This window comes from Panthera uncia, chromosome B4 (assembly GCF_023721935.1).
Source record: "Panthera uncia isolate 11264 chromosome B4, Puncia_PCG_1.0, whole genome shotgun sequence".
NCBI lineage: Eukaryota > Metazoa > Chordata > Mammalia > Carnivora > Felidae > Panthera > Panthera uncia.
Window position 1 is genome coordinate 5,098,499 of NC_064809.1, and position 20,170 is coordinate 5,118,668.

Genomic DNA, 20,170 nt, shown 5'->3' on the forward strand with positions numbered 1-20,170 from the left:
GAGAAAACAATGTGAATGATGCAGATTTGCAGCCAGCTGACAGATGTCGTCTGGGCTAAAGGCTTACCAGTTGTAGAACTTTCAAATCCTTTTGAGTCCTATATACTTTTTCCACTAAAAAAAAAAAAATAATAATAAAAAGATTGACTCTTCTTAGTACCTTGTGGGTATCCCTGGATTCGTTTGTTAATTCGTGCATCTGACATTTATTGGCATTTACTGAGTGCCAAAGATCGAAAGACAAATTGCATTTCTTTGATGGCTCTGGAAGGTATTGTGGTAGATAGTCTCCAAAGATGGCTTCCATTGATTCCTTTTGTTGTTGAACCCCCACCCCCACCCCGCCCCTTGAACCTGGCTGCCTGGTGACTTGCTTTGGCCAATAAAATGCAACAGAAGTGACGTGTGGCAGTCCCTAGCCTTTAAGGGGTCTGGCAGTTGCTTCTTTCAGTTGCCATGTAACAGTCTGATCATCCGCTGGCCACCATGCTGTGAGGAAGCCCCAGCCAGCCCGGAAGAGTGCTGGTGCACCTGGTGAGCCAGCAAAGCCTTCTTAGACCTTGCAGCCCAGCCCAGCCCAGCCCAGCCCAGCCCAGCCACGCTGAATGCAGCCCAGTGAGTGCATCTAGTTGATGCCACATAAGCACCGGCTGAGCCCAGTTGGCCCCCAGAGATAACAGTGGTAGCTGAGAGCTTCCATGATTTGTTTTGCAGCAACAGATGAGTGGAGGATGTAGCATGATACCAGGTCAGTTGGCAGGACCTTCCCAGGTGGAAGGGATCTGAGGCTTTCATGTAGCATAGTGGTGATTCTGGAGAACTCCGGTGTGCAGCCTACTGGTAGGGGGGAGGTGGGAGGGACTAGGAAGGGCCCCTGATGTGAGGGAAGAGGTGCGCCTCAGACCCCGACCGGGTACTGCTTACTGCTTACACCTGCCCTTCCGTAGGTTGTCACTACTCTCTGGGCACTCCAGGTCCCATGTGTACTCCCAACAGAACCCTCGGGGTATCGGTCAAGTTCTGTTTATGTGTAAAATGGGGATAGAACTCTGAGGCAAGTGCTTGGCACTGACAGGGAAGGATGGGGAGACTGGATGCAGAAAGACAAGAGGCTGAGTGTCACCAACATCACCTCCTTTATAGCTGTGCCTGAGAACAGGCTACCCTGTGTCAGAGAATATTGCCATACTTCAGTTAAGAGCATTTTAATTTATTTATCCAGCATTTGGTAATCACCTGCAGGGCACTGCATCAGTCCCTGAAAATTCAAAGATGAAAACAGTTCCTAATTTCAAGATGTCCATCACTGCTCAGGGGGTAAATTCTGGGGCCGTGGTATGTTTTGGCATCATACAAGTTACTTAAACGTGTCCCTAGGAGGACTGCACCACCCAGTAGGAGAATTCATTTTACCTCTTCACTTAAAAAACAAACAAACAAACAAACAAAACCACTTGATTTATTTATTCACCTTCACCCTCCTGGCCTCCATCCTTCCAGACCTCAGCTCCACCCGACGCTGCTTGCTTCTGGGTCTAGATCTACTTCTCTAGATCTATTTTTTTGTCGTGCAATTTCCCCAGCTTGAACTTGGTTGGTGCCTCATGGATCACAGACTTATTCTGTGATGGACCTGAACCAGGTGATTCTACAGCTTAGAAATGGGCCCCCAGAGGTCATCGTATTATTTTCCAAAGATGACAGTGAAGTGGAACCGCAGACCCATGAAGTGGCCATGTGACTCACCCCTCGTACAGCCACAGACACCTTTCAGAATTCTGGCTCTGCTGAACACCTGCCAGCTTGTGTGTGTGTGTGTGTGTGTGTGTGTGTGTGTGTAAGTTGTGTCTTCTGTCAGATTGGCTTTTAAGACAAGGGTCAAACTCTTAAAACTTCTTATAAAGAACAAAATGGATCCAGTTAATGGTGAACTCTAGAAACTCAGGGCTGAAGAGAGAAGCAAAAAGTCGCAACAGTCAGGTTCAGGATAATCAAGTATGGAGCCCGACGGCAATGAACGTGTCTCAGCTCGTGCGTGGCAGTGAGTTTCCTCTCGTTCGAAAAGAGAATCGCAAGGAGTGACAAAGGGTGTGGCTCTAAAATCCCAACTCTGGCCATTTGAAATTCCTACCCTTCCTTCCCTTTTGATGAAACCATCTAAAGCGATGACGGGAGGTTGGTAAGGAATGGATACTTTGAGAGCTTCTGGAGGCACGGGGATGCTTGCTGCTGTAGCCTGTGCCCCACTTCCTGGATGCTGGCGGTGGCTCCCTGGCTGCCCCTGGCTGTGCGTGAGGCGGCTCATGGCCCATTTATAGTGGGGACTGCTCCTCTCCTACCCCACTACCCTTCCTAAATTTCATCTAAGATGGCATCAGTGGAGCCATGTGACCTTGGGCAAGTCAACTGCTATCGGCCTCAATTTTCTCATCGATAAAAGGAGGTGAGATTAGGCCTGTGATTTTACAAATACATGTTCTAAAGGAAAGAAAGAGAACAACACAGGGAAAGAGACTGTGTGCGCCAGGCACACCTGGGCCATAACCTGTTGCTTCTCACATGGAGGTCTTATTAGAGATTTTCCAGAACTGAGATCAGATCCAGATTTAGGCAAGATTTTTTTTTTCTCCCTTTAGAAAGAGAGGCCGAGCTCTACCATTTGGGGCTCTGTATTCCCCTGCTTTCTCCTTTTTTTTCTTTGTGGTATGTTTCTCCTCAGTGATTTTTCAGTGCACTATTTTTTTTTTTTGTATTGAAAATAGACGTTTTGTTTATACAAGGTACAATTTCAAAATAACAGTTATAAAATATGTAGCTATAATTGACAAGGAGTATAAATAGAAAAACGTATATATGGGAAATGTCACTGAGTTCAGTTTCCTTCTTTCTGAATCCTTAAATCAAGAGGACTCACTGGGCACAGTACCTCTGCTCCTTTTCAGTGCATGCAGAGCACCTAACTGGAGAGACGGTGGTTAGGAGCTACGATGACGTCGTCATCCTCGCAGCCGTCTCATAAGCCAGGAGGAGCCGCATAATTCTCTTCCAGCCGCAGGGGTATTTATTTCTCTTCTTTGTGGACTGCAAGTAGGGATGCGGGATGGAATAGTCAAGCTGATGAGCTCTCCTGAATAAGTGTCTTAATGAAGTAAAAGGAAGGCCGAGGTGTCCAGCCACTCCCAGGAAAGCTTCAAGTGCCAGGACTTTAGGAAGTCAGCCCTCCTCCTGAGACAGGGCATCCTGAGACTGGAGAGGCTACAAATACAGGAGGTGTCTCGGCTGGCCACGGTCGATAAAATGACACCAACATGTTTGTTTTATCATCCCGACGGGCTCTTTGCTGGCACCCAACACCTGAGTCTTTCCTTGGACCTCTTCGGCTAGGGAAGAGTTGGCATCCTTGCTTCAGCCTTGGCTGCCCTCAGCTTCCCCCTGGAGTTTCCTAGGTCGTATGCTTGGTTTTCTGCATCCTCGTCTCTGCCGTTGGTTCCCCCAGTCATTGGTATCTCTTCCATGTTCTCCATTGCAACAGTGCGTATCTGCGAAGTTTGCCTGTAAAGCAGGTAATTCACAGGTTTTGAAAAGAGGAGAGGGTTGCCCGCAAACCAAGTCAACAGATGGTTCCTATTGAACACTCAGATGGAGAAGGCCTAGATCGCTTCCATTCACAGATGGAATTTAAACCTTAGTTTGGTATTTTAACGCCCTCATCCGCTAAATATTCACCATGCTGTTGGAGCCACTCACCGCCTCTTTTCCCTCTGCTAAATAGCAGTAGTCAAATGGCAGGAACAAAAAGGAAAGAGTCCTGGGAGCCTGGGGAAGCCAGACAAGATCGTCTTGATAAAAATGATGCGATATTTATAAAGCTTTTAAAACAGTTCTTGGCACTTTGTACGTGTTAAAGAAACAAATATATTAATCAGTTCCTGAGTCACCAAGAGTAGGGGAGGCAGAGTCTTAATTCCACATGTTTCCCTGTCACTGTTTTTTTAGGCCCCGAGTTTCTGGGTCAGCAGTTTTCTTCCATGGATTATATCATGTACCTCTTGAGGATAGGCAAGTCTAGGGCATTTCAAAGTAAACACTTCGAATCCAAACAAAGCCAAAACGTCAATTTGAAGAGCTTTATCGACCCTAAGCTCACTGCAGTTACTGTTTACAATAGCCAAGATACGGAAGCAACCTAAGTGTCCGTTGACTGATGAATGGGTAAAGAAATGCTATGTAGATACAATGGAATATTACTCAGCCATAAAAAAGAATGACATCCTGCCATTTGCAACAACACAGATGGACCTAGAGGGCATTATGCTACGTGAAATAAGTCAGACAGAGAAAGACAGATACCACATGATTTCACTTATATGTGGAACCTAGAAAACAAACATGGACAAACAAAACAAACACACGTGTGGGTACAGAGAACAAATTGGTGGTTGCTAGAGGTGAGGGGCTAGTGGCCAGCAGGTGAAATAGGTGAAGGGGATTAAGAGGTACAGACTTCAGTTATAAATTAAATCATGGGGATGTCATGTACAGCATGGGGAATGTAGTCAATGATATTTGTAATAACTTTGTACCGTGTCGGGTAGTAAGCAGACTTAGCGTGGGGATCATATCATAATTCATAAAAATACTGAATCACTATGATGTACACCTGAAACGAATTGGATATTGCATGTCAACCATACTTCAATAAAAAAATAATACAGTACATAAGCACTTTGAGCTCCTTGGAGTGAGAGCTAGACTATGGATCAGGACTCTAGGCCCACGTACTGAAAATAATTTGCTAAAAGCCAATTTGTTGAGTGACAAATCTACCTAATAACCTACTTGCAAAAAAAGAACTTTATGGCAAAGAATTGATTCACCAAATGACCAAGTAGTTATTATGCTTTTCATTATGCTTTTCAGGTTTATCAATTCTTCTTAAAGATACATTTATGAATATTTCCTTATTATAGTCAGTGAATATTGATGTTTTCATCTTATAAGCATACTTATTAGCCATGTATACCAAATATACAAAGTCTTTTAAGATTCTTTTTAATGTATTCTTAAAATAGACTATGTATACTTTTTTTAAGTCAATATAGTTACTCATTATAATCTCTTAAGAATGTAACTCCAAATACAACAGCTCATGTGGAAATTTAGTTACAGTGATATTTTGAAAATCCTTCAAAAGTCATTTTTGATTTTGCCACATTTGAGCATTTTTGGGATTGTTTTGACAGATTTTTGAGTAACACATCAAACTTAGTGTGTTAATTTCTAAACGATCTGTGAGGTTTCTGGCACCTCTTTTGGTTGAGATGGTATTACCAGCTTTTGAAGATTGATGTGAATATTTAGGTGACTTTTTCATTGTGGCTTTAGAGCAGTATTTCATGGAATATTCATGTTGCCAAAGTCAGGCTCAAAGGATGATATAATCTTTATACTGATAAATTTAGCAAAGAATATTTAATGACTAGTGACTAAATAGTTTCAGCAAACTTGATTTCCATTGTTCATTGTGTAATGCTGAGGAAGGATCCAGAACAGCCATAGCAATATGGAGTGCTGGAACACTGGTTATTAATTAATAGGAGTAGAAAATTAAGACTAATATGCCATTTGAGGCTTTAATGAAAATGATACAAGTACCTAAAGAGTAGAAAAATAATGAAAACTCTGGGGCACCTGGGTGGCTCAGTTGGGTGAGCATCCGACTTCGGCTCAGGTCGTGATCTCATGGTTCATGGGCTGGAGCCCCGTGTCGGGTTCTATGCTGACAGCTCAGAGCCTGGAGCCTGCTTCGGATTCTGTGTCTCCCTCTCTCTGCCCCTCCCCCAGTCATGCTCTGTCTGTCTGTCTCTCTCAAAAATGAATAAACATTTAAAAAATATATAAAAACTCAAATTTCAGCAAGTGGCAGAAGATGTACTCTACCCATGAAATGTATATATTGCAAGAAAATATACTTGTGAACGTAGCGTAAGAGCTGCATCCCCATCAACTTAGTTATTTGGCATGCTTTCCTTCCAAAAAGGAAAGAAAACTTCTCTGTTTCTGACTGGGGGCCTGCGGACTGTCTTGGAAAAAGTGAGGGGTGGCCCGGGGCTGGCTCCCCTTTGGGCCAGTATAGAAGGGGGTGCGTGCAAGAGCCTGCCTCAGTAGCCGGGAAAGGGGTCCTTCCTTTGCGAGGGCAGGCCCGGAGTCTTTACGGTGACACTCTTTTCTTGGAGGAAGAGCAGTCTCATCCGGCGTGATTCTCTTGCTCTACTCACCTGGATCTTTTGTAACACACCAGAAGTCCCACACATACTACACAGAGCACAGTGACAGGCATGACGATGGCCGCTGTAAGAGAGCAGAAGTGAGCCGTCATGCCAGAAGTCCCGGGAGCAGGTTCACTTCTAAGAACTGGACAGTGTATGGTTCACCTTCCTGCAGAGAGATCCGAATGCCTTCCCAGCCAGCTTACTGTTGTTAACATTTCTCGAGTTCTCTGCGGCCCGATGCACTCTACTTGTGGGCCAAAAGTCCATGCTTTCCCCACCAACGCCACCAGTTCATGTTGTCCTCATCCCCCGCTCCTAATCCCATCCTTCCCAACGAAAGAGAAACGGTGACAGGATGAGAAGGGAAGGCAAAAGCCTCAGAGTTCAAGGGCTGGGGTGGGACTGTGCGGACAAGAAGCCATATCTGCTATGAAAGCCACAGTCAGAGAGCGGACAGGGCGAGGGTCCTCCTCAGTTGTCCCTGAGACATCCTCTCCTTTTTCGTCAGCTTCACAGAATCCTGATTTAGAAACCACAGCATGCAGTGTAGCATATCTTCCAATTTCACCCGTGTTGTTTTTTTTATTTGCCTGCATTGTTTTTTGTTTTTTGTTTTTTTTATTGGCAACTATGGTGAGGCAGATGGTAAGGAGAATGAGGTGGTGTTCTAAGAGAGGTGTTACAGGTAAGAGGAGAATAAGATAATGGCTGAGGAGAAGGGAAAGATCCTGTTTTGGGCAAGTTGGAAGGCAGGGTCTGGAGTGGTGGGAGGCCAGTGGCTCTCGGCCATTTGAGATTTATTAGACAAGATAGGAACAGTGGGATCTCCTGGTAGCAAGAGGGCTTAGCCAGAGGACACAGTGAACCTTTTTTTTTTTTTTAATGTTTTATTTATTTATGAGACAGAGAGAGACAGAGCATGAGCAGGGGAGGGGCAGAGAGAGAGGGAGACACAGAATCCGAAACAGGCTCCAGGCTCTGAGCTGTCAGCACAGAGTCCCACGCGGGGCTCAAACCCACGAACCGTGAGATCACGACCTGCTCCAAAGTCAGACGCTTAATTGACTTAACCCCAGGCACCCCTGTAGTAGTGTTTAAAACAATTTTTAGGGGCACGTGGGTGGCTCAGTCAGTTAAGCGACCGACTTCGCTCACGTCATGATCTCACTGTGTCTCCCTCTCTCTCTGACTCTCCCCCTGCTCTCTCTCTCTCTCTCTCAAAAATAAATAAACATTAAAAAACCACAATTTTTATATTAATCTCAATCTCTTATTAATAGAAAAATTAAATTAGTAAATAAAATATATCCATCCAATGGAATATCATTCAGCTTTTAAAAATTATGAAATGAGGGGCGCCTGGGTGGCTCAGTTGGTTAAGCGTCCAACTTCATCTCAGGTCATGATCTCACTGTCCATGGGTTCGAGCCCCGTGTTGGGCTCTGTGCTGACAGCTCGGAGCCTGGAGCCTGCTTCGGATTCTGTGTCTCCCTCTCTCTCTGCCCCTCCCCTGCTCACGCTCTGTCTCTCTCTGTCTCAAAAATAAAAACATTAAAAAATGTTTTTTAATTATGGAATGAATCTGTATTTATTAACATGGAAAGATGTCCACAATATCTTAAGTGAAAAAAGCTGGTTGAGATAAAAATGAACCAAAAAAGAATCTCCAGTAGGCCAGATGTATGTCCATATGCACAGGACAGCCTTGAAGGATAGATCCCAAAGTATTAAGTCATGGTGGAATTGTAGATAATCTTTACTTTCTTTTTTAAAACAAATTTCCTTTTTTCCTGACGTTGTTGACACGATACTGTCATCAGAAGACAGTAAAGTTGTAAAAGCAAAACTACCTGTGCCTAAGTAAATAAAAATAAAATAGAAAAGTCCCAGAGGAAATAACGGGAAACATGGCAAATCAGTGAGAGATGTTTTGAGTTTTTAGACTTATCATTAATCATCATTATGACTAAAAACCAGAAATAAATTTCTAGGCAGAGATGGTGTACCCTAGGGTAAACTATTTCTTCACACTGACTAATAGGCTTGTTATGCATTTACTGTCCACGGAGGGATTTATTGGAAAAGGCCAGCTGATGTTAACTATGGTTCTACTTTCATAATGCATCTTCCTGTTTCTTCTGAATAAGAATAGAATCTGCAGACTCCAAGTCCAGGGAGGGGAGGGCTCTTGAGCCAACGATACGACAGAGCAGTTTGAATTCAGTGACAAACTCAGATCCTTGGCCTCTTCCTCAATTATATCCAGGCAAACTGAGTAAAGAAACCGACACCAAAATCACTAAAATGATAGGTAAACATATCAACTGGCAAGTTCCCCACCCTTTGGTGTTTCCTCGCGGGGTGCATGGGCTGGAGAAAAAGGAAGACAGAGAGGTCTGGTGAGCCAGAGGACAACAGAGGAGGATTTGAGTTGGGGGAGGGAGGAGAAAGAGTGGATTATTGCTTGGGAGGCCGGGAAAGGCCAGTAACTCCCTGCCCTGCCTTCATCCTACAGCGCATGCGGGTCTGACGTAAGAGGTGGCCTTGGCAGCCAGTGGCCACTGTCCAGTGCGGATGATGAAAATGTCCCCTGAGAATATGGGGACTCACCATTCCTTAGCAGTCCCTGCAAACTAGGTCAGCCAAAGAGTGCTATTTGCCATGTGGCCATGACCAGAGTGCTGGTGTGCCCGTGTCCGAGGAAGGCAGTTTTGAAGTAAGAATATCAATTCGTTATTCCTGGGCAGTGTTTCTCTGCTGTCTCTTACTGTGCTAAGCACATAACAAGTGTTGGGTTCAGAGTAGGCACTTAATAAACACGTAATTGATTGAATTAAACCCTTAAGGGTCCATAAATTGAAGTACTTCTGACCTGCTGTTTGCTTCTCAATGAGAAATCTGCATTTTATTGCAACTTAGGACCAACGTGGCACCAAGTAGAACTCGATTTATATTGAATACACAGACGAATGATATAGAGCTAGCTCGTATTAAAGGCTGAGCATATCAACTGCAGCAAATTTATTTCTGATATGAAAGACGAGAGGTATGACAGTTTGAAAATCTAACTCTTCCCTCCCAGCATATTAAAGGGACGTGGCCGGGTGAACACTTGTCCTAGGTGACATTCTACCTTTTTATTTTACAATCGGGAGTCCTCAAGAATAGCCTAGCCAAGGATTGGAGACCAGATAGTTAGAATGAAGGAATGAAATTATTGATTAAAAAGGCTGCCAAGTGAGCCTGTAGATATTTAAGACAATGAAATGATGAATCACACTTCCTAAACGTTTATTAATAAATGTCCAAGTCCTCAACTTCACTTATTCATTTGCTGTTTATTAGGCATCTACCATTTACCATTTTCTGTTGAACTAAAAAAAAAAAAAAGCAACTTTTAAAAGCTGTGATAATCATTTATATAGCTTATTTTAAAAATGGTGATATCAGTGGTTATCAATGGGCTGATTAAAATATTCACATTTGCTGAGCGACTACTACGGTAAAGCGTTTATATACCCTTACAAACACTCTCAACTGCTTGCTTCTTCGTGCAGAAATAGCAACACTTACTGATGCTCAGGGAGCCAGTGAATGTCTCTGCCACTTGAACCTGACGGGTATACTCTTGGTCCACAGTACTGGGACATATATGATGTAGTCGGAAGTCACCATCACTAAGTGTCTTTAGAAAACTAGCATGATTTCCATTTTAGCTTCCACCTTCTTAGCAGATAAAACTTAACGCCTAGTGAAGTATAACTCGTTTTTATTTCTTTGCTGACAATTATTTGATCTGTCTTGTTAAGTTAGGTGCTAACATGTTTATATTGAAGCACCCTCGAAGAAGGAAATCTTATAACAGGAAAGATTTAAAGTTTTTGTTTGTTTTTTGTAATTCTCTGTATTTCCAAAGTTTCTTGCATGGAGCTATCAGACTATTGCAGGTGTTGAGTTAATGTGTATTACACAACACTTCAGAGTTTGGGAGAGAGTTTCTGATGTTTTAGTCCAGTGAAAGTCACGAACTGGAGAAATACATCATAAGATGATATCCCGTAGTAAAGTAGTTGTTTGAAAATCGACATAGAAAATATGGCCCCCAAATTTTATGTGTAGGATTTTATCCTACAGATTTCTTGGCACATAGCCAAGTGATAGATAGAAGGCTTTCCAATTAATCACTGTTTGTCATGTGGCCAAGACTGTCAACAGTCACATGCCCATAGGGGGTTGGCTACACAAATTGTAGCAAATCCAGGTAGTGGAATATTTGGTAGCTGTTTTAAAGAATGAGGTGGTTTCTATGTGTTGATATGGAAGGATTTCCACGAGGTACCATTAGTTGAAAATGAACACAGGTGCAACACAGTGAAACTAAAATACCTAGCTAGCATCGTGTATCGATCCTCTCTGAAAGGATGCCCAGAAAGCTGGTAACAGGAGTAACTTTCTTCCTACAAGGGAATTTTCAGTTTAAGATGGGGCTTTGTGCTGTATATGTTTTTGTAATTTGTAATTTTTAAACCCCGGCAAATATTACCAATTCAAAAAACTGAATAAAAAACTTAAAACTTTGTGGAAAGGTGAACGTAGTATATTACATAAGGAGAAAAATTAGGCTGGCTACTTGACTTACTGGTCACCTCTTACGTGATAAACATATTTTAGTTTCAATCTCTTGCCTTTGCATATTAGCTGTTGAAATAGCTGAAGCTGCTTGTTTTTTTTTTTTCTAGATGACACTTGATGCAGATAAAATATAATCATAAAAATATGAGTCGTTCTCTAAGAGGATAACTCGTGAATAGAAAATAGAAATAAGTTGTGTTTTCTCTGTATAAATTACAGTGGTTTTTTTTTTTTTGGCTTATTGAAAACTTGTACAGACAAAAGTCTTAGTCTCTCTTACTACTTGCATTTCTGCCTTCTTTCTCTTCTTCTCTCTCCTCCCCTCCCTTCCTCTTTTTCTTTCCTCTTTTCCTTGCAGACACTTTTCCACTCTCCTCCTTAACACTCACCGGGACAGTCTCTTCCTCTCCTACGTTGAGTGTTGTGTGCGTCTTGTGTAGACAGCAGCCTTTTATCCCAAGAAGTGTGGCCAGTCTTGCTGTAAAGTGCATGGGGCTAACACCCTGTGAGAGATTAATGCAGCTGACGGATGAATAACATCATGTTACTGACAGCCGCTCACACGCTTGTGGTTCTCTGCTAAGTCTGGGATGAGTCTAGCCCGGCTTAGTGGAACTGAGTAGCTGAACGAGGAGGCCCTTTTGTGATGTGCCAGCTCTCTGGTTCCCACGTGTGTAGCCTGACAGAGAGAAGCTACCAGTATTGAGATAAACAGTCATGGTAGAATCCCATAAGTAGGGTGATCCTATCTATGACTTATTATCTACACTGAGTCACTTTTGAGAGTGAAAGGGGCTGCGAGTGGCCATGCTGGGGCAGCAGGCATAAGCCAGGACTGTTCCGCACCCTGAGACCGAGGTCCTCAGGGCAGAAGCACTGCTAGGACCAAAAAAACAAAACACTTACCAGTCACAGTTCCGGAACTGTATGAATAGGTACCTGCAGAGAAGAGAGTGCAGTTCAGTTATTGCCGTAGTCCTAAAGGCACTCATTTCTCATTAAGCAGGAGGAATTCTAGACATTTTGCCTCCCATCTTAAAGCCTGAGAGAGTCATGGCTGGCGGAACCAAACTTCCGTTAGCAAAGAACAAGGGTAGTTTACTTAGCTGCTGGGCCATGCTTAAGGATCACATATGCCCTTTTGCACAACAAAGGAAACCATCAACAAAACGAAAAGGCAACTTACTAAATTGGAGAAGCTATTTGCAAGCGACATAACTAATAAGGGGTTAATATCCAAAATGTATAAATAACCTATACAACTCAACACACACACACACACACACACACACACACACACACAATCCAATTAAAAATGGGCGGAGGACTTGAAAAGATGTTTTTCCAAAGAAGACATACAGATGGCCAACAGGCACATGAAAGGATCCTCAACATCACTGATCGTCACGGAAATGCAAGTGAAAAACCACAATGAGATATTACCTTACACCCGTGAGGATGACTAGAGTCAAAAAGGCAAGACATAACGAGTGTTAGGGAGGATGTGGAGAAAAGGGAAACTTGTGCACTGTTGGTGGGAATGTAAACCGGTGCAGCCACTGTGGAAAACAGTATGGAGGTTCCTCAAAAGATTAAAGAGCTACCACATGATCCAGTAATTCTATTGGGTATTTACCCAGAGAAAGCAAAAACACTAATTTGAAAAGTTATATGCACCCGAATGTTTATTGCAGCACTATTTACAACAGCTGAGATATGGAAGCAAGCCCAAGTGTCCATCAATAGATGAATGGATAAAGAAGATGTGGTGTGTATAATCACAACGGAATGTTACTCAGCCATAGAAAACAATGACGTCATGCCATTTGCAACAACACAGACAGACCTAGACAGTATCAGGCTAAGTGAAATAAGTCAAACAGAGAAAGACAAATACCGTACGATTTCACTTGGATGTGGAATCTAAAAAACAAAACAAATGAACAAACAGACAAAAGCAGAAACACTCATAAATACAGAGAACGAACTGATGGGTGCCAGAGGGGAGGAGTGTGGGGGGCATGGGCAAGGTGGGTGAAGCGGGGGCGGGAGATACAGGCTTCCAGTTATGGGATGACTAAGTCATGGGGATGAAAGGTGCAGAATGGGGAATGTAGTCAAATGTATTTTGTGGCAGCGAAGAAAACCCCCACAAAGAATCAGATATGCCTTTGCGGCAGACGCAGATTACCAAGGGCTGTTTCATACCGCAGATTGTGACTCCAGATTGCAGAAAGCTTCCACCGTCCTCCCATATTGGGAGACGGCAGATACCATTCAGATCGGCAAAGCCTCTGCCATGCAGGTCAATACGCCGAGCCTTCTCACCTCTGGGAGACGGACTTTCTTTTCCAGCTGACCGAGCCAAGGCAGAGCACAGAGGTTAGAGAGCAGAGCAAGGAGGCTGTGGCACAGAACAGGAGGCGGAGGGTTGCTGAGTGGCCTGGACTTTGGATTGCAAGGTGTGATGCTAGGCAGCCAGCTCACTCGAGGTCTCCACCCACATCTCATGGACTGCTGACCTCTCCTAAAGTATGCAAAGCCAGTGCTAACCTGGCGTCTCCTGCGAGGCAGAGGGGGTGTGTTCCAAGGCCTTTGCTGTTGTCTGAGCTGGGGCTCGGGAGGGTTCATTATTGATTACCCCTGTGGTTCCCGCAGCCGGAGGCTTTGATGGTATCAGCCTGGAGCCTGGCTCAGTAGCTGCCTTTGTGGCCACTGTGCTGTCTGACTTGGAAGTGAAAGCTGGCTCTGTAGGAAAGTGCAAGATATGGAGAACATAAATACTTTGAAGAGTGTCTCTGCGCAGCTCTTGAAGACAGTAGACTTCAGATTTGCTCTAGTGAGCCCACCCCGGGCCGGCCCTCGCCCAGCACCCTCCTCCAGGGCTCTTTGGGGAAATCCCTTCAGTCAGTAGCCTATTCCTCCATCTGGATGGCCGAGGGACATTTGATAACACGAGAGGATCTACAGCTATTTATCATGGTGCACGTAACCTAAAGGTCCCATGGATTCGAGTCGTTCCCAGCTTGTTTACTAGAGAAGGCGCGGAAGATGCGGTGAGGGACTGATCTCAAAAAACAAGTATGACTGTATTTACCAAAGATATCTGGGCTGCTGATTTTAGTTTCCTTTCTGCGTGTTTGCACACAACTTTTGAAATAAGGGGAAGCCTGAGATTCAGCCAGACCGAGTTTTAGAGTATTTGAAGACAGTGCCCTGGTTTTGCCCGGATCTAAGGGAGGGCAGCCCTCCTGGTGTTTATGTCCTCACCCTCCCTGTGCTAACTGGCATATAGCCGCTCCCAAACTGTGAGGCGTGGTGGCAAGACTTCACTATTCTCTTTCCATGAAAAATGGGTCTTCCGTTGCACTCTTCATGTCTGAGAGTTTGATGGCACAGTTTCATCTGACCACGTGTTTGATGCACGAAGCAAGGCTGGGAGAGGCCCCTTGATTATTCTCATCAGTGGGTGATCTGGGCATGACTTGGGTCAAAGGGGTCTTGGAATTACCCCAAACTTAAATGTAGCCAGTACTCTACTATATCCTCTTGTTTGTAGTCAACTAACTAACTAACTAACTAGGAGGAAACCTCCTTCTGGCCTGTCTTCCCTTCAGCATTGGTTCTCAGCCTTGGCTCCCTGAGAATCACCTGGGGAGCTTCTAGAACCCGAGTTCCCAGACTGCTCCCCAGACCACCAGAGTTCCAAGGAGATCCCAGTGTGCATCCACGGCTAAGAAGCCGTGTTCTAGCTCAGAGCTGCCAACGGCCGCAGAGAGAGTACACCTGGGGCCAAAAGGGGGAGACCAGGGCCAGGAAAAGCCACTGGATGACCAGACATAAAACCTCAAGAGTTAAGTGTAAAGTAAGGCTTTCCCAGGATATAGAGCACATTGTCCCAAGCAGCTAAGGTCTCAAATTTTCTTGACATCAGGACAGTGCCAGGGATCACCTGGGTTGGTTAAGTGTCCAACTTCGTCGGCTCAGGTCATGATCTCGTGGTTCATGAGTTTGAACCCTGCATCGGGCTCTGTGCTGACAGCTCAGAGCCTGAAGCCTGCTTTGGATTCTGTGTCTCCCTCTCTCTCTGCCCCTCCCCTGCTCTGTCTCTGTCTCTGTCTCAAAAATAAATAAACATTTAAAAAGAAAAAAACATCAGGACAGTGCTGAGCAAATTGGGATAGAAGATTACCTAAGAAAGACCCTGGAAATGCGGGATGTTCGCAGCTTTTTACCAGAGCTGTCATAGTTGGGATGGTTGGGGGACAATTCTTCAGGGGTCCCTCATGTTTCCCCATGCCTTGTCAGCAGAGTCCCTGACAGCCCTTTCTCAGGACTAACTTTTCAAGGATGCTCATGAAATCTCGGAAGGTGGAGATGGCACCTCCCTCTGGAGCAAAGGGCAGACATGGTCGGCCAGTTATAAAAGACTCCAGTTGCTTGAACTCAGGCCTCCTCTCCTGTGGGGCAGCCTGCTGGATGGACAGGCATCTTCTAGACCCATCCCTGCTGCCCCCGTGGGACACAGGGAGGAGGGAATTGACAAAAGCATGCCCACGCTCCCGCTGACTGCTGAGCCCTGTAAGGGAGTCCTTGGTCTCTGAATTGGGGAGCTAATGTTCTTCGCAGGCACCCAGGAAGTTTTGGTGGGTTAACACACCAGGCAGGCAAAACTTCAGATCCTCCCCAATTCTTGATGAGGAAATACATCTGCAACTAAGTCTGATCCGGCATATGAAAAGTGGATTTGGAACCACTATTAATTATAGTAAAACCTTGGATTGCAAGTAACCTGTTCTGTGAGTGTTCCACAAGACAAGCAAACATTTCTAATAAATTTTAACTTGATAAACCAATGATGTCTTGCAATACAGGTTGTACGTGACGCTGAACGTCACATGATCATACCTGAGCCAATGGTTCTTGAAATTCCCGTTGATATACGAGTGCTTTAGATTACAAGCAGGTTTCCAGAACGAATTATGCTCGCAAACCAAGGTTTTACTGTAAGTCCAATGAAACCTGGATATCAAGCACCTTTGATTTAAAAGAGAAAATGAAGCTACTATAAAATTTAATTTTGACTCAAATAAAAAGTGGGTTCTGTTTGTTGGAGTCTGCAGTGGGACTCCAGCAGGGCCTCAAGAATCTGACACATTTGTGGGGACCTGAGAGGTGGTGGAGAATGGGAGTCCTTAAAACGTTTCCAACGTCCCTACCTTTTCCAGAAAGGGAGGTGCTCTCTGGCTCTGGGGTCACCCCTGCCGGCATTTCTGTAGAGGATGGCTTTAGATGAGTCAGGGAGGGGTCTCCTAGAGAGAGCATAACCACATGGCATTTATGAGCCTGAGGGTGGAGACTTGCTTTAGAACTGGCTATAAATAAAAAAATAATACATACAGAAATTTAAAATGGAGATATCCGGCTTCCTGGGAGAGGTCAGAAGCACAAGAAATAGTCAACAAACAATGTGTCCCAATCTGTCATTCCCATGCAAATGCAAACAGACTGCCAACTATTTTTCTAGGCTTTCCAAAAAGTTGCGCACATATCAAATGTCTTTTATTTTTGGGTAGAAGGGTATTCATGAGATCAACTCAGTTTTATAATGTTGTCTTTTACATGGGAAAATACATGACTACTCAGTAGCTTCAGTTATTTTGTAAGGAAAAAAAATAAAAGCATCCCAAGCACAAGAGGTTAGGAAAAGTAATGGAGGGAGTTGTTAGCGGCAGAAGGTGAGATGTCTTTGTGCCAGTGAAGCCTCAGGGTGCTCGAGTCTGTAGGTTCTACAAGTCTGTAATTCCAGGTCTCCCCCCTTCCTTCCTCTCCCCCCACCCCCCACCAGCTGGTTCAGAGCCTACAACTCTTCTCCATCCTGGATTCGTTCATCCAAATGGATTGGAACTTCAAAGAAACAGTCACTCTCCCTGCAGTGGAAAGCCCTTATTTTTGCCCCTGGATTACAGGTACCAGCGCGTGCCCGGACTGGACAGAGTAAGCTGTCTACTCTGTGTTTTTGCCACAGTGCTATTGCTCGTACCTGTCCTCACCCAGCTCATCATTGGAGTGGCATTTGATGCCATGTGGTACTATGTTCTGCCCCTGAGTGATTCCCTTGCAACAAACAGAAGGCTTCCTCCTTGCCCTGATGTCTGCGAGACGGACGTGCAGGGGGAGAGGGAAGGAGCGCACACTCAGTGAGAAAGTCTGGCTCTTCAAGGACTCTTACAGCAGAGGGAATTTGCTCTAGAACAACTCCTTCTGTCCCCTTCCCCAGAGAGGAGTTGAGAATGTTCACAAATGTTATATGAGAAAGTATCTAGCTTGCAGTTGGATAGCCACCAAATATGCAATAAACCATGAGCTAATCTTTATGTTTCCAAAGTAAGGGACTTAGTAGTCCTGGAAATAGCCCTACTGGCTTCCACTCCAAGGTTGTTGACTTCTTCTGGCAAAATTCCCCAGTTGTGGACAGTTAAAAATAATTGATTCGGACAACCTTCCCTCACATGTGCTCTGGAGTGCTGGCTGGACACCAGCCATGGGTGACCAGGCTAAGGGAATCTGCTCGGTGGGTACCCCCATTCTCCTGGGTGGCTAACAACAGAGAACAGTAATAATTTCCCTGCACACCATCTTCTAGGAAGAAATTGGGAAAGATCTCTGGAAAGCAAGCATGCTGTGAACATACACCCTTGTCTGTAGCCAAATTCTATCATAATCTTAAAGCACTGATAGTAATAATATAGGCATAACTCAGAGAGATATTGTGGGTTCAGTTCGAGACCACCATGATAAAGTGAATGTGGCAATAGAGCAAGTCACATGAATATTTTGGTTTCTCAGTGCATAGAAAAGTTATGTTTAGGGAGGGGCCAAGATGGCAGAACAGCATGGAAGTTTTTTGCGTCTCTTGTCCCTGAAATAGAGCCAGATCAACACTAAACCATCCTGCACACCTAGAAAACTTATTTGAGGATTAATACAACAATCTGTACAACCTGAACCCGAGAAAAGTTATGTTTACACTATAGTTTATTAAATGGGCAATAACATTGTGCCTAAAAAAATCAATATACATACCTTAATTTAAAATGCTTTCCTGCTAAAAAATACTAACCATCATTTGAGCTTTCAGTGAGTCATAATCTTTTTGCTGGTGGAGGGTCCTCCCTCGATGGTGATGGCTGCTGACTGATCAGGGTGGTGGTTGCTGAAGGTTGGGGTGGCTGTGGCGATTCCTTAAAATAAGACACCAGTGGGGGCACCTGGGTGGCTCAGTTGGTTAAGCATCTGACACTTCGTTTTGGCTCAGATCATGATGTCACAGTCCATGGATTTGAGCCCCGCATCAGGTTCTATGTGGAGCCTGCTCAGGATTCTCTCTCTCCCTCTCTCTCTGCCCCTCCCCGACTTGAGTGCACACACTCTCTCTCTTTCACTCTCTCTCAAAATAAATAAACAAAACAAAACAAAATAAGAGACCCCAATGAAGTTTGCTGCAGCGACTGACCCTTCCTTTCACGAATGATTCCTCTGTAGCAGGTGATGCTGTTTGATAGCATTTAACCCACAGTAGAACTTTCAAAATTGAAGTCAATGCTCTCAAACCTGCTGCTGCTTTACAACTGAGTTTGTGTCATATCCTGAATCCTCTGTTGTCATTTCAACAATCTTCACAGCATCTCAGCAGGAATAGATTCCATCTCAGGAACCCATGGGAAGCAGCAACTCCTCATCCGTTCAAGTTTTATCCTGAGATTGCAGCCATTCAGTCCCATCTCAAGGCCCCACTTCTGATTCTGGTCCTCTCGCTGTTTCCACCTCATCTGCAGTGACTCCCTCCACTGAGGTCGTGAGCCCCTCACAGTCATCCACGAGGGCTGGAACCAGCTTCTCCCAACTCCTGTTATCCTGTGAATGTCGATATTTTGACTCCTTCCCACGAATCATGAGTGTTCTTAATAGCATATGGAATGGAGAATCCTTTCCAGAAGGTTTTCAATTTACTTTGCCCAGATCCATCAGAGGAATGGCAGTGATAGCCTCATGGAATGTATTTCTTAAATAATAAGACTTGACAGTTGAAATGACTCCTTGAGCCATGGGCTACAGCATGGGTGTTGTGTTAACAGGCATGAGAACAATAATAATGCCGTTATCCATTTCCATCGGAGCTCTTGGGTGACCAGTGCATTGTCAATGAGCAGTCATATTTTGAGAGGAGTCATCTTGAGCAGTGGGGCTCAGCAGTGGGCTTAAAATATTCAGGAAACTACGGGGCACCTGGGTGGCTCAGTCAGTTGAGCGACTGACTCTTGGTTTTAGCTCAGGTCATGATCTTGAAGTTTATGAGTTCGAGCCTCACGTCGGGCTCTGTGCTAACATTGCAGAGCCTGCTTGGGATTCTCTCTTTCTCTCTATGCCCCTCCTCTGCTTGTGCTCTCTCTTCATTTCTGTCTCTCTCAAAATAAATAAATAAACTTAAAAAAATGTTCAGTAAACCATGTTGTAAACAGAAGTGCTGTCATCCAGGCTCTGTCGTTTCATTTCCAGAGCACAGGCAGAACGGATTTAGCATAGTTCTGAAGGGTGCTGGGCGTTTTGGAATGGTCAGTGAGCATTGGCTTCAACCCAAAGTCACCAGCTGCATTAGGCCCTCATGTGAGAGTCAGCCTGTCCTTTGAGGGGTTGAAGCCAGGCATTGACTTCTCCTTTCCAGCTATGAACGTCCTGGATGGTGTCTTCTCTCACTCTAAGGCTGTTTCATCTGCGTTGATCATCTGGATAAGCTAGATCTTCTGGATAATTTGCTCGCTTCACCTGCACTTTTATGTTGTAGAGACGACTCCTTTCCTCAAATCTCTTGAGCCCACCTCTGCCGGCTTCAAGCTTCCCCACCCCTGTCAGCTTTCATAGAACTGAAGAGAGGTTGGGCCTTGCTCTGGGTGAGGCTCTGGCTTAGGGGAATGTTGTGGCTGGTTTGACCTTCTATCCAGACCACTCACACTTTCTCCAGAAAGAAACACTCGTGTGTTCTCCGGAGTAGCACTTTCAGTTTCCTTCAAGGTCTTTTCCTTTGCATTCACAACTTAGCTGACTGTTGGGCACAAGCGTGCCAGCTTTTGGCCTGTCTTGACTTTTGACATGCTTTTTTTTCACTAAGCTTACTTATTCCTAGTTTTTGATTTGAGAAGAGATGTGATTCTTACTTTCACGTGAACGCTTAGAGGCCATCGTAGGGTTATTAATTGGCCTAATTT

At 44.5% G+C, this 20,170-nt stretch overlaps 1 protein-coding gene across 4 annotated transcripts in view; it reads right to left on the minus strand.

Annotated features, from left to right (window-relative positions):
- Positions 1-3,284: 3,284 nt before the first annotated feature.
- The window catches only part of IL15RA (interleukin 15 receptor subunit alpha), a 51,265-nt gene continuing 34,379 nt past the window's right edge, over positions 3,285-20,170 (minus strand). Inside the window, exons 3-8 of one of the 4 annotated variants that reach the window (XM_049624585.1) lie at positions 16,124-16,216; positions 13,458-13,652; positions 13,113-13,259; positions 11,811-11,843; positions 6,279-6,351; positions 3,285-3,552 (exon numbers count right to left, since the gene is read on the minus strand). In XM_049624585.1, coding sequence (XP_049480542.1) covers positions 3,381-3,552; positions 6,279-6,351; positions 11,811-11,843; positions 13,113-13,259; positions 13,458-13,652; positions 16,124-16,216 — 713 coding nt within the window. In that variant the 3' untranslated portion in view covers positions 3,285-3,380. Of the gene's footprint in view, positions 3,553-6,278; positions 6,352-11,810; positions 11,844-13,112; positions 13,309-13,457; positions 13,653-16,123; positions 16,217-20,170 lie in introns of all 4 variants that reach the window. The other 3 variants (XM_049624586.1, XM_049624587.1, XM_049624588.1) reach the window with 3 other exon arrangements.